The sequence below is a fragment of the Ananas comosus genome, linkage group 6 (assembly GCF_001540865.1).
Source record: "Ananas comosus cultivar F153 linkage group 6, ASM154086v1, whole genome shotgun sequence".
NCBI classification, from domain to species: Eukaryota; Viridiplantae; Streptophyta; class Magnoliopsida; order Poales; family Bromeliaceae; genus Ananas; species Ananas comosus.
This window is the reverse complement of record NC_033626.1, coordinates 13329315-13340683: the sequence shown is the minus strand read 5'-3', so window position 1 is coordinate 13340683 and position 11369 is coordinate 13329315. Positions and strand designations below refer to the sequence as shown.

Here is an 11369-nt window from a genome sequence, read left to right as displayed (position 1 = left end):
ACCCGAGCTCCCCAAAAATAGCAGTGGCATTTATGTGAATACCAGTAAGAAGAGACCCATTCTTATAAATCGAAACCTCCACCCTTTTTAACTCTACCTAGAGGTTAAAACCCAACCCTAGAGTTAATTGGAAAGGTAAATGGTCATAAATGCCCCTCCGATTTACCTTCTCCTTTCATGGTGTATCATCCTCCTCTCCGTCTTAAATATAAGAGGAAGAGCAAACGCAAAACAAGCCGTATACAACACATCTCCTACACAGGAAGGAGGAAAAAAAAAAAAAAAAAATCTCAATTCTCCCATCTTTTTTTCGGAAAAAAAAAAATTATATATATAAAGAGGATTCCCAAAAATCTCTTTGAATTGGTAATTATCTCTCCATCCTCTAATCCTCGAATTAGTTTTTGGTATTTTCTTTCTCCGAGTATGTATAGATCTCGTGAAATTACATGTGGAATCGATTTTTTTGTTTTTGTTTTTTCTTATTTTGGAGTTGTTTTGATGTTTTTGTGATGTTATTGTGCTTATTTTCGTTTTGGATAAGCTCGAAGGTTTGTGTCGGTTACTTTTATTGGAAATTTTGGGGCCAATTTTGGGATTTCCATTTGTACAAAAATGGTGGATAAGCATAAATGGATAAAGCGACCATTTAAAGGTTCGGTAGAGCGTACGAAGTAATTATTTAATGCTCACTTTACATGCATTTCTCGGTTTTTATTTATGAGATCCTTATCCTTCACGTTACTGCTTTTTTGTTTTTTTGCTCCTTGGGTAATCCAATTATACTTTCAATTAATTTTTCAGCATATTATTTTTTGGCGTCCCCTTTTATGATGAATTTTGGTTCAGATTCATCCGTTTGAGCTTTGTTTTGTGCTATAATTTCAAGCTTAGATTATGGAGTTTTTCGGTGGCATGGTTTCGATTTCATTGTTCTCCTTGGTATCTGTTATATGCATTTGCTGATGTAGTCATTTAGATGTAAGACGATCTCAGGTTTACAAATCGCGTTCTTGGTGCTGGATTAGTAGCTTATGATGCAATTTTTTTTTTTTTTAATGATCTAACTCATGCATTATACAACTAAAGACCAAACTTGTTGGGCTTAGGCAGGATCTGCATTGTCTTTTAGGCAATGTTAAATCGCAGGCAAATTCATTTATTTATTTGTGTATATTTGGTAATGATGAGTTAAATTCTCTGTTATTTGTTCTTGTTTAGAAATTATGTGTCCGTATCGGTATGCGAAACCATCTTCATGCAATTGGCTTGGTTATTATTATTTTGGGCTTACCTTTTCCTTTCCATTTATCCAGTGCCGCGAGTAGTAAGGGGTTTGAGTAAGAGATGCGACAAGCGTTCAGTTATTGTTTGTTTTCTGTTATTACCACATCATGTGTAGTATAAGGTATATTTGTCGCAGAATGTTTGCTCCGATGCATGCTTGTCGTTTTATTAGCCTAAGAAAATTTGGCTTACTATGTCCTGCGCTCTCTGTAATTGTGCGGGCTTCTGCGATCTTTTCGGTTTGTTTTTGTCGTATATATTGATGACCTAACCTTGAAATTCTGTAATTACTTTTTCCTGTATAGTTTATTGTTTGAATTCTTATGCTTCAAGTACTTGAAATTCTTACAGTTTATGCACTTTGATGAAATGATGAGTTGGATGTGAAGATATTGTCTTCTGATATGTCGTCAAAAATCTTTAGTATCTCTGTTTTAAAACACCGTCACTCTTTGTTTTCACAGGTCTACAACGAAGTCTGACACACAGAAGCATTAGATATTCAACTTTTGTGACGTTGAATATCTGAAGGCTCCGTTAATCATGGTATCAAAATCTTGTACAAACCTTCTTGATATGTGTTCTGATGATGTATTTGATTTCTGTCATCCTATAAGGTCACTTCCCCTTGTAATGACTGCCCCTCGAATGATCACCGACCTCGAAAGAGACACAAGCAGTGATGAAGATTCAGATGATTCAGCACCAATTGTTCGAGACCGAAAAATAATTGTCGCCAACTTCCTTCCAGTGAGTTCTCAAAAGGATCCAATTAGTGGGAAATGGAGTTTCACACTGGATGAGGATTCTATTCTTGTTCAGCTGAAAGATGGCTTCTCTCCTGATACTGAAGTCATCTACGTCGGTAGTCTGAAGGCTGATGTAGATACTGCAGAGCAAGAAGATGTCGCTCAAAAACTTTTCAAGGAACATAAATGCATTCCAACTTTTCTCCCACCCGAACTCCACAAGAAGTTCTATCATGGCTTCTGCAAGCAGCACTTATGGCCTCTTTTCCATTACATGCTTCCTTTCTGCCTCGACAAAGGTGACCTCTTCGATCGCTCTCTTTTCCAAGCCTATGTTTCTGCCAATAAAATATTTGCTGACAAAGTTATGGAGGCAATTAATTCTGTTGACGATTATGTTTGGGTTCACGATTATCATCTAATGCTTCTCCCTACTTTTCTAAGGAAAAGACTAAGTAGGGTTAAGCTCGGTTTCTTTCTCCACAGCCCATTTCCCTCCTCGGAGATTTACAGAACTCTCCCTGTTAGAGATGAAATCCTGAAGGCATTGCTTAATGCAGATCTAATTGGCTTCCAAACATTTGATTATGCTCGCCACTTCCTCTCTTGCTGCAGTAGAATGCTTGGGCTAAGTTATGAATCTAAGCGTGGCTATATTGGTATAGAGTATTTTGGGCGCACAGTGAGCATTAAGATTCTTTCTGTGGGTGTTCACATTGGCCGGCTTGAATCTGTGTTGAACTTTCAGGCTACGCTCGACAAGGTGCAAGAGATCAAACAACAGTACAAGGGGAGAAAATTATTATTAGGCGTCGACGACATGGATATCTTCAAAGGAATCAGTCTAAAATTTTTAGGGCTAGAGCTTCTGTTGGAGAGGAATCCCGAGCTTAGAGAAAAAATAGTGCTTGTCCAAATTGTAAATCCTGCGAGAAGCACCGGAAAAGATGTCAAGGAAGCAAGAGATGAAGCAATCACTGTTGCTGAAAGAATCAACCTTACCTATGGTTCCAAACAATATCAACCTATAGTACTTATCGAGAACCCTGTATGTTTTTATGAGAAAGTTGCTTTCTATGCGGTAGCTGAGTGTTGCATAGTGAATGCTGTTAGGGATGGTATGAACTTAATCCCGTATGAATATATTGTATGCAGGGAGGGAACCAAGGAGATTGATAATTGTAGAGGTATTGAAGTTAATTCTCCTCATACAAGCACACTTATAGTGTCTGAATTTGTGGGTTGCTCCCCATCTTTAAGTGGAGCATTTAGAGTGAACCCTTGGAGTGTGGAAGATGTGGCTGATGCTTTATATCGAGCAATTGACTTAACTGAACCAGAGAAGCAATTGAGGCATGAAAAGCATTACCGTTATGTTAGTTCTCATCATGTTGCTTACTGGGCTCGTAGCTTTGCCCAAGATCTTGAGAGAGCATGCAACGATCACTATAAAAGGAGGTGTTGGGGTATTGGGTTTGGATTGAGCTTCAGAGTTCTTGCCCTTTCTCCTGAGTTTAGAAAGTTGTCAGTTGATCATCTCGTTTCTTCTTACAAGAAAACATGCAGAAGGGCGATCTTTCTGGACTATGATGGGACTATAATGCCTGAGGCGTCCATTAGTAAAACTCCAAGCAGAGAGATAATCTCTATCCTGAACAGCTTGTGCAGTGATCCAAAGAATATAGTATTTATTGTCAGTGGTAGAGGAAGAACGTCCCTTGATGAGTGGTTTGCTTCGTGTGAGGCCCTTGGTATTGCTGCTGAACATGGGTATTTTATCAGGTAAGCATATTCTACCATGATTCACGACTTAGTGAACATCGAGTAGTACTAATGCTCCTTTTTGTTTTCCTTCATCTATTTGTTTTATTGCAAATTTATACCTTTGGAGGGACCTAAGGGGTGAAGTTATCTCGTTTTGTTATTGAGGCCTTCCTGTATGACTTGGGCTGCTAGAATAAGTTCTTTTTGTTTTGTCTGTCGTAGATGGAATAAAGCTGCTGAGTGGGAAACCGATTCAGTGATCCTTGATTCTGAGTGGAAGAAGATTGCAGAACCTGTTGTGAAATTATATACCGAGACAACTGATGGTTCTTTCATAGAGTCAAAGGAGAGTGCCATCGTATGGCATTACCAATATGCAGACCATGATTTTGGCTCTTGCCAAGCTAAAGAGCTGTTGAGTCATCTGGAGAGTGTACTCGCAAATGAGCCTGTGGTGGCTAAAAGGGGCCAGCACATCGTGGAAGTGAAACCTCAGGTATGTGTTACCCGCCTCGAATCCTATTACCGGTTGTTAATTACCAGATTTTATGGAATGTGTGCTTGATATGTTTATGTGCTGATTCTCTTTCTTGATAACAGTAAAAGATCACAGGTTCCTTTTACATAGTTTGCTGCAAAATCATCTATTACATGCATAACCACAATATATATATATATATATGTGTGAGTCCGGCTGAGATACTATCAATAGCCCGAGGCATTTGGTGCTATCAAGTTTTCTGCCGTTAGATTTATCTTTTTTATCATTTTTAACTGTTTGATTATACTATTCAACTAACCACCCACTCAACCCTAGGGTCCCACATCATCCTAACCGCACATCTTTTAATTTAAGGGTAGAAAACTTAATAGCACCAAGTCATTGGTGCTATTAATAGTATTCCAGCCTAGTTCATATATATATATATATATATGCTACTTAAAGAGTGCATTTTCTTAAAGAAATACCCTATGTGAAGTTGGTATTTTATTTGAAAAGTTTACGGAGGGACATTGCTGTAAGTACGAGGGTTTGAATGTGAGAAATCAGATATTTTTTTAAAGCTTCGAAATTGATGTAATCAAGTTCTTCAAAGGCATACGTAAGCATTCATGCAGTTTGGCGGCGATAGATATATGCAAACATATAAGTTCGCTAGAGCACATATTTATCTCGAAAGCTTAATAAGTGAATGTTCATGTGCAGGGAGTTAGCAAGGGGCTGGTTGTGGAGAAACTCCTTAGAACGATGGTCCATAACGGGAAGCCGCCGGATTTTGTGATGTGTATTGGGGATGATCGATCTGATGAGGATATGTTCGAAAGCTTAAGTGATACGGCAAATAGCAAACTGTTCCCTTCAGTTCCAGAGGTATTTGCATGCACAGTTGGCCAAAAACCGAGCAAAGCCAAATATTATGTCAACGATACCACCGAAGTAATACGATTATTGAAAGCCATTGCTTCTGTTTCGACTCAGAACGACAAGGATACCCGCAGTCATGTTTCCTTCAAATTGCCACCTGAGATTGTTGAATGAGCCCATTACTCATTTTCTTTAATTGGTGGGGGATTGTGTACATTATATGGATCTTCGAGCATCGTGTTACCATATTTTTGGCAATATTCAGTAACTGCGTACTTCGGGTTCTTTTCGGTGCTATTGCAAGCCAATATGACAACAATTCTGGGATGACATGGATCTTCATTTTTCTCCGTCATTCTTCACTCTGTTTTTTTTTTTCCCTCTACAAAACTGATTAGCTTTTCGGATAGGCTTTTAATATAATGAAGGGCTCATCTGGTTTCACATCTTCTTTGTAGTAGCTTCTTCCTGTTGAAATGTACATAATAATTTTCCTCCCCTTTTGCTGTTCCAACTCTCTTGCAAACTATGTACTCTGCTTTGTGCACCTTTTAGCGTTACAGATCTTTCCGTAAAGCTACATTTGCTTGTATTATGCTCAGGTAAGCACTACATCATCTCCTGATATATATTAGCGAAAAAGCCTTCTTTATAATAGGTATGGTAGTTCGTATAGAAACAATAATATATAATCGAACACTTCTATATTGCATAAAATTAATGTAATATTGCTTTCTAATATATGTTAATTATAACTCAAAAGTTATTACATTATCCTTGGGCCATTTTTCAGGTGCTGCTTATCCCTAACCCTGGTTTGAAAGTGTAGACGCAATGGATTGAGAAATGGGCCTGGGCCTCGTGTGCATTAGGTGTATGTTTGGACTTAAAATCTGGGCACAAACTTTGGCATTAGAGAACCAAATCTGACACAGCATTTCAAATTTAAGCCATGTTCAGATATTGGAGGTAATATTCTCTTCAGTTTGAAGATTTTCTATTAAGATTAAGGGCTATGAGTACAGTTGAATGTCTGTAATGCCATACTATATTCGGCCTCTAATTTTATTTTTTAAAAAAAGATAAATTATTTTATAGATAAAAATATGTGATCTTTTAAAGAGTAAAAATTAAACTCTCATCTTTTAATTATACAAGTAAATTTTTATACCGAATATATTATTCATAAATAATTTATTTCTACGTCCAAATAAGGTCTTAGTAAATTAAACGAGGAAAAAGTTTGGCACAAGTTGCGCATGCATATCATGGAGTTACGTTGGCGTACCCAGGGATCCGAGGCTACACCGCTGCGCAAGGACGAAGAGTAGTTCCTCCTCTCTAATCATGACTTGAAATTGAGTTTCGGGCATTGTCCTTATTCAATCAATCACTTATAACATCTCACAATCCCCATGTACCATCTTGTAAATACTGCGACCTTACTAATTATAGGAACTGCATTAGCCCTTGTTTTTCTCCTTTTTCTTCTAAGAAAATAGATAACACACATCTCTTATCCCATTAATATAATACCAATCGTCCTAACACAATTGACACAAAATTTAATAGTTGATATCTGATGCCTCAAATCTATTTTTTTTTTTTTAAATGAACGAAACAGTAATATACTATTGAAACTACCGGCTGTATCTAGCGCAGTTAGTTAAAAACTTCATGGTTAGTATTTGAGATTTCAAGTTCAAAACTTGATTGCTTTGTATTTCTAACTGTCCATATAAAAAAAAAAATTTGAAAGAAGCGAGTAGCTTGCTATATTCCTCTCTCAAAATAAAATATTTCTATAACTTCAATTTGTCGCTCCTATAGCCAATTGGTACCATACTTGGCCTATATATAATTTTAATAAAATCTGAGGATTGAACATATAATTAACTCATAGAAAGTGACTAGCTAAGCAAAATCGTAAAAGGAATAATGAGAATCCGGAAGAAGCAAAAACCATGCGATAAATTTCTTAGTTTTGGCATCACCTTTTTTAAATACATTTTGTGAAGTAAGAGTGAAGAGGTCGTTGTTTAGGTAACATTAATGTAATCACAAAGAAAATTTTTTTTTTTCCTAAAAAGAGAGTGATGCATTGCATATTATGTGGACCATTCCTTGAGCCAGAGTATCACTTTATCTCGGGCCACTCAACCGTGCCCATACATCGAGCTTTGCATATTGAGTCAAGTAAAATACTAGAAACCCAATAAGATATCCCAACTTATATAATATAGTTTCATCACTTAAATCAGAGGGTTAGTTGCACTATTTGTCTCCAATTTTTAGATAAATTTCTTAATTTTTCTTATTTATTTTAGCTTAGATAGGAAAGACATGCGGTTGTCGGTGATTTACGTTCAAGTTTGAGTTATTTTATAAAATCAAAGTGTTTGGGTTTCTGGGCTGAAGAGTCTACAACCTAAACAAGCAGCTAACTTCATATGTAAAGAAGGAAATTAATGCCCTAATTAAATTATTCTTCACTTTTCTTTACTTGTTTGATCATTACGAGTTTAAAGCGCGACTACGCTAATACTAGCATTAGCAATATTAATCAAAGGCCTAAAGAGTTCAAAATATATACTAACCTATCATCTCTCATCTTTTTACCTTAACCTTGTCTCTCTTCCAATCCAACCAACCTACTGTTTTTCACTTTAAACATCTCAACTAAAAGATGATGGAAGCAACAATACTTAAAAACTAAAGTTTCTTCAAGTACACAATGCCTTTGATAAAGAACTAATCCCCACATTAGTAATAAGCTTTTACTCTTTTATTGGACCCAATTAAAGTGTCCTAGTTAAGAGATCTTATGAAGCTCTAGCACAAAAAGCTCTCTTGCTCTCATCAATATCTAATGTAGTGAAGGACTATAGGAGACACAAGGAAAGTGGCTAAAGCAGTACATCCACCAATATGGCCACTTCCAAACAAAAATCACATGCATGTGTCAAAAAAGAAAGAAAGAAAGAAAAAAAAAAAGTAAAAGAAAAGGGAGATGAGCCATGGGTAGGAACAAATCCACCCAGGAGTCCAAAAGGACATAAGGGTTTGTGGGCACAAAAAATTATTGAAGAATAAATGTGAGTCTCTTCAAACAATTCTATGATAAAAAGATTTCGGAAATGAAATTACTTTCTGTATAATTGGCGACAGCTGCAGGATTAGAAGAAAAATTTTATATATTTTCTTCTCTAGTCATTATCTTAAGAAAAATCTTAGCTGAATTCAAAATCTCTTGCTTTAGCTTGCGCAATTTGAATCCAACAGTTTTTTTTTTTTTTCCTAAAATCCTAACTACTAAACAATAATATAATACTACTTTTTATGTCTAACAATTATGGAATTATAGATCTTAAGGTCATGTGGGGGCCAAAATCCAAATGACTACTCAATTTTTTTTTTTTTAAAAAAAATTAATGAGAAGTACAAAAGAGAGAGTAAAAGAATTCCCACTCCACAACTTGACAGCAGTGAACGGATGATGTTGAATTTAAAAACATATATATTTCCACTCAACTTTTCTCTTTCACCTTCTTGTGTACTTAAATTTTCAATAACTCCCGTAAGCTGTAGTTGTTTGGCATTTCCTTTCATAATATTGTAAATTTTGTATTGGAGCTGAGGATCGGACTTACTTACATGCATAAACGTTTTATTCAATATTTACTTTTTGATTTACTTTAGAAAATTATAATATTTAATAGAGGAGAAGCGTGATTGAATATTTAGGTTAATGTATACTATTTTAAATAAAATAAAATAATCTTATAAGTAAAATATATTATTCTATTGAATCACTTTTAAGTATAAAAAAAAAAAATCATACTGAATAAATTGTTACTGGATAATTTATGACGTCTTTATTATATCCGAATTACACAAGACGAAGAGTTTTGTCCGTGCGTGTAGAACTCGACTTCGCACGGAACAAGCACGAACTCACCACCTCCTCGCGAGGAGACGGTCTTGCTCTTACAGACCGTCTGGGGCCTATGAAAGTCGGAGATCTTGGTTATATCTGTCTCTAGTTACAAGAACTCTCGCAAGTCTGAATAAATACATTCTTATTACGACTAGGGGTGGAAACGAGCCGAGCTCGAGCGAGCTTATGTCAGCTCAAATTCGACTTGAAATTAATTTCGAGTCTAAATCTAGGCTCAAGCTCGACTTGAAATTAATTCGAGCCGAGCTCGAGCGAGCCTAATTTCGAGTCGAGCCGAGCTCGAGCTCTAAACGAGCCGATTGAAATTCTCGACATTATATAATCAATAGTTTAATTTTTATAAAACATTACCTACAATTTGATGCAACATGTCCAATAGTTCAAAATACAAAATAATTATAAGAAATGTGAGCTAGGGTGACTTCCTGACTGGATGAGGGCCTAAGAGAGAGAGAGAGAGAGAGAGAGAGCAGGAAAAAAGTACGCGGGATTTCGCATGTTGATGTTATCAATGTTTTAGCGGTTCATGGCAACAGTGAATAAGTCTGAAAGAGAGGACGTGTGTATGGTAAATTTAGGAAGTTTAGGCTCAATTGCACGGTGTTCTCTCCCGTACTTGCTTGGTGTTTATTTTATGGCACAATAATGTCGTCCACGCATAATTAAATTAAAGCCTATCATATAATTAAAATAATTATCATTATATATAGATATATATATACTATATAGAGAGAGAGAGAGAGAGAGAGTTGGACTGGGCTACTATTAGTAGCAAAATCCTATTGTTGCTACCAGTTTTTTAGCCTTTGGATCAACTCTTTTCATTATTTCTAACCATTGGATTAAATACTATAACCCAGTGGAGACCACTTAACCCTAGGAGAACCACTCAACTCTAACCGACTAATATCATCCTGACCCTATAATTTTTCATCCAAGGGTTAAAAACTTGATAGCAAAAAGAGCGTTTTACTATTAATAGTATTCTAGTCTATATATATATATATATATATATTTTCGAGCTTTTCGAGCTTTTCGAGCCTAATTCGAACGAGCCGAGTAATACTCAAGCTCGGCTTGAAATGAATTTCGAGCCTTTTATTTTGTTCAAGCTCGGCTCATTTAATTTCGAGTCGAGCTCGAGCGAGCCGAATATCGAGCCGAACACGAGTCGAACGCGAGCCGGCTCGCTCGTTTGCCAGCCCTAATTACGACGTCCAAACATGAAAAAGTATATACTTTCAGTACGAAGTATTAGAGAAGGTATGTCTGCAACTAATAAAATAGGAAGAAAAAAAGAAGAAGAAGAAGAAGAAGAAAATGCAGTCCACCAACAAGCTGCATGATAACTACCAGGTTAGCTAGATTGTACAACCCCTGATCATGGTAGTGAAGTTTCTGGAATCTCATGATCTCAACAGATGCTGAGCCCATCTCTCTGTAATGGATATTAGCAGGAGCAGCTGCTGCACGTGATTCTCCCTTACTCGGTTACTCCTCTCTCCTCTCTCTCTCTCTCTCTCTCTACCCCACGCTTCACAGGCAGCACAACACCTCTCTTGTCTCTTTCCTCCCTCTCAGTCTCACTCTTCCCCTCAGGCCCCATCTTAGTAGTACCAGTAGCAGTAGTAGTATCTTCCTACAACAACAACAACAACAACAACAACAACAAATACAGCAGCAGCAGCAGCAGCAGCAGCCCAAAAAAAAAAAGAAAAAAAAAAAAAAAAAAAAAAAAAAAAAAAAAAAAAAAAAAAACCGACCAAAAACGAAGAAGAAAGAGAGGAAAAAAACATCGTCCGTCGCGCGGCTTCACAAAACCGACGAATCGGAGGCCGGAAAGAGAAGAGAGAGGCGAGCAGTAATGAGAGCAGAAGAGGAGAGGCGTCCGGTGCCTTTCCTAAGAATCTGCTCTCCAATCGGCTTCGCCGCCAAAGTTCCGGCAGCTTCCCGCCATTTCTCTGAAGAGCTACGTCTCCTCCCATCCTCTTGGCGGTCTTCTTCTTTTTCTTCTCTTCTTGCTTCTCCTTCCCTGCATTGTGATGTGCTAATCGTGTTACCACCGTATCTGACGCTGTAAAACTCGTGCGAGCAAAATGGTTTACTTCGCCAAACGCGCTTCCTCCGCTCTCCTGTAAGCGGGCTTGGTCGCCCTCAAATCCACGACGCAGACAGATAGGGCTCTCGCCAATTGTTGCTCGGCTCAAGTGAACGGGACGGGGGCATGGCTGTGTGTGTGCTGTGT

General features: G+C 37.3%; 1 protein-coding gene across 7 annotated transcripts; it reads left to right on the top strand.

Moving 5' to 3' along the window:
• On the top strand, positions 228–5746 carry LOC109711446 (probable alpha,alpha-trehalose-phosphate synthase [UDP-forming] 9). Of its 7 annotated transcripts, none has more exons than XM_020234478.1 (5): positions 228–366; positions 1752–1833; positions 1905–3818; positions 4023–4296; positions 5008–5746. In XM_020234478.1, exons 3-5 carry the CDS (start codon positions 1921–1923, stop codon positions 5338–5340), a joined length of 2505 nt encoding a protein of 834 aa, XP_020090067.1. In that variant the 5' UTR covers positions 228–366; positions 1752–1833; positions 1905–1920; the 3' UTR covers positions 5341–5746. The 7 variants fall into 7 exon arrangements, with proteins under 7 accessions (XP_020090067.1, XP_020090063.1, XP_020090066.1 ...); XM_020234480.1 differs by lacking the exon at positions 228–366 and adding an exon at positions 688–771; XM_020234479.1 differs by lacking the exon at positions 228–366 and adding an exon at positions 812–981.

Coding starts and splice junctions, on each gene's coding strand:
- LOC109711446 (XM_020234474.1), top strand. CDS start 1,831: ATGGTATCAAAATCTTGTACAAACCTTCTTGATATGTGTTCTGATGAT. Junction 3,819..4,022: donor GAACATGGGTATTTTATCAG/GTAAGCATATTC, acceptor TGTCTGTCGTAG/ATGGAATAAAGCTGCTGAGT. Junction 4,297..5,007: donor TCGTGGAAGTGAAACCTCAG/GTATGTGTTACC, acceptor GTTCATGTGCAG/GGAGTTAGCAAGGGGCTGGT.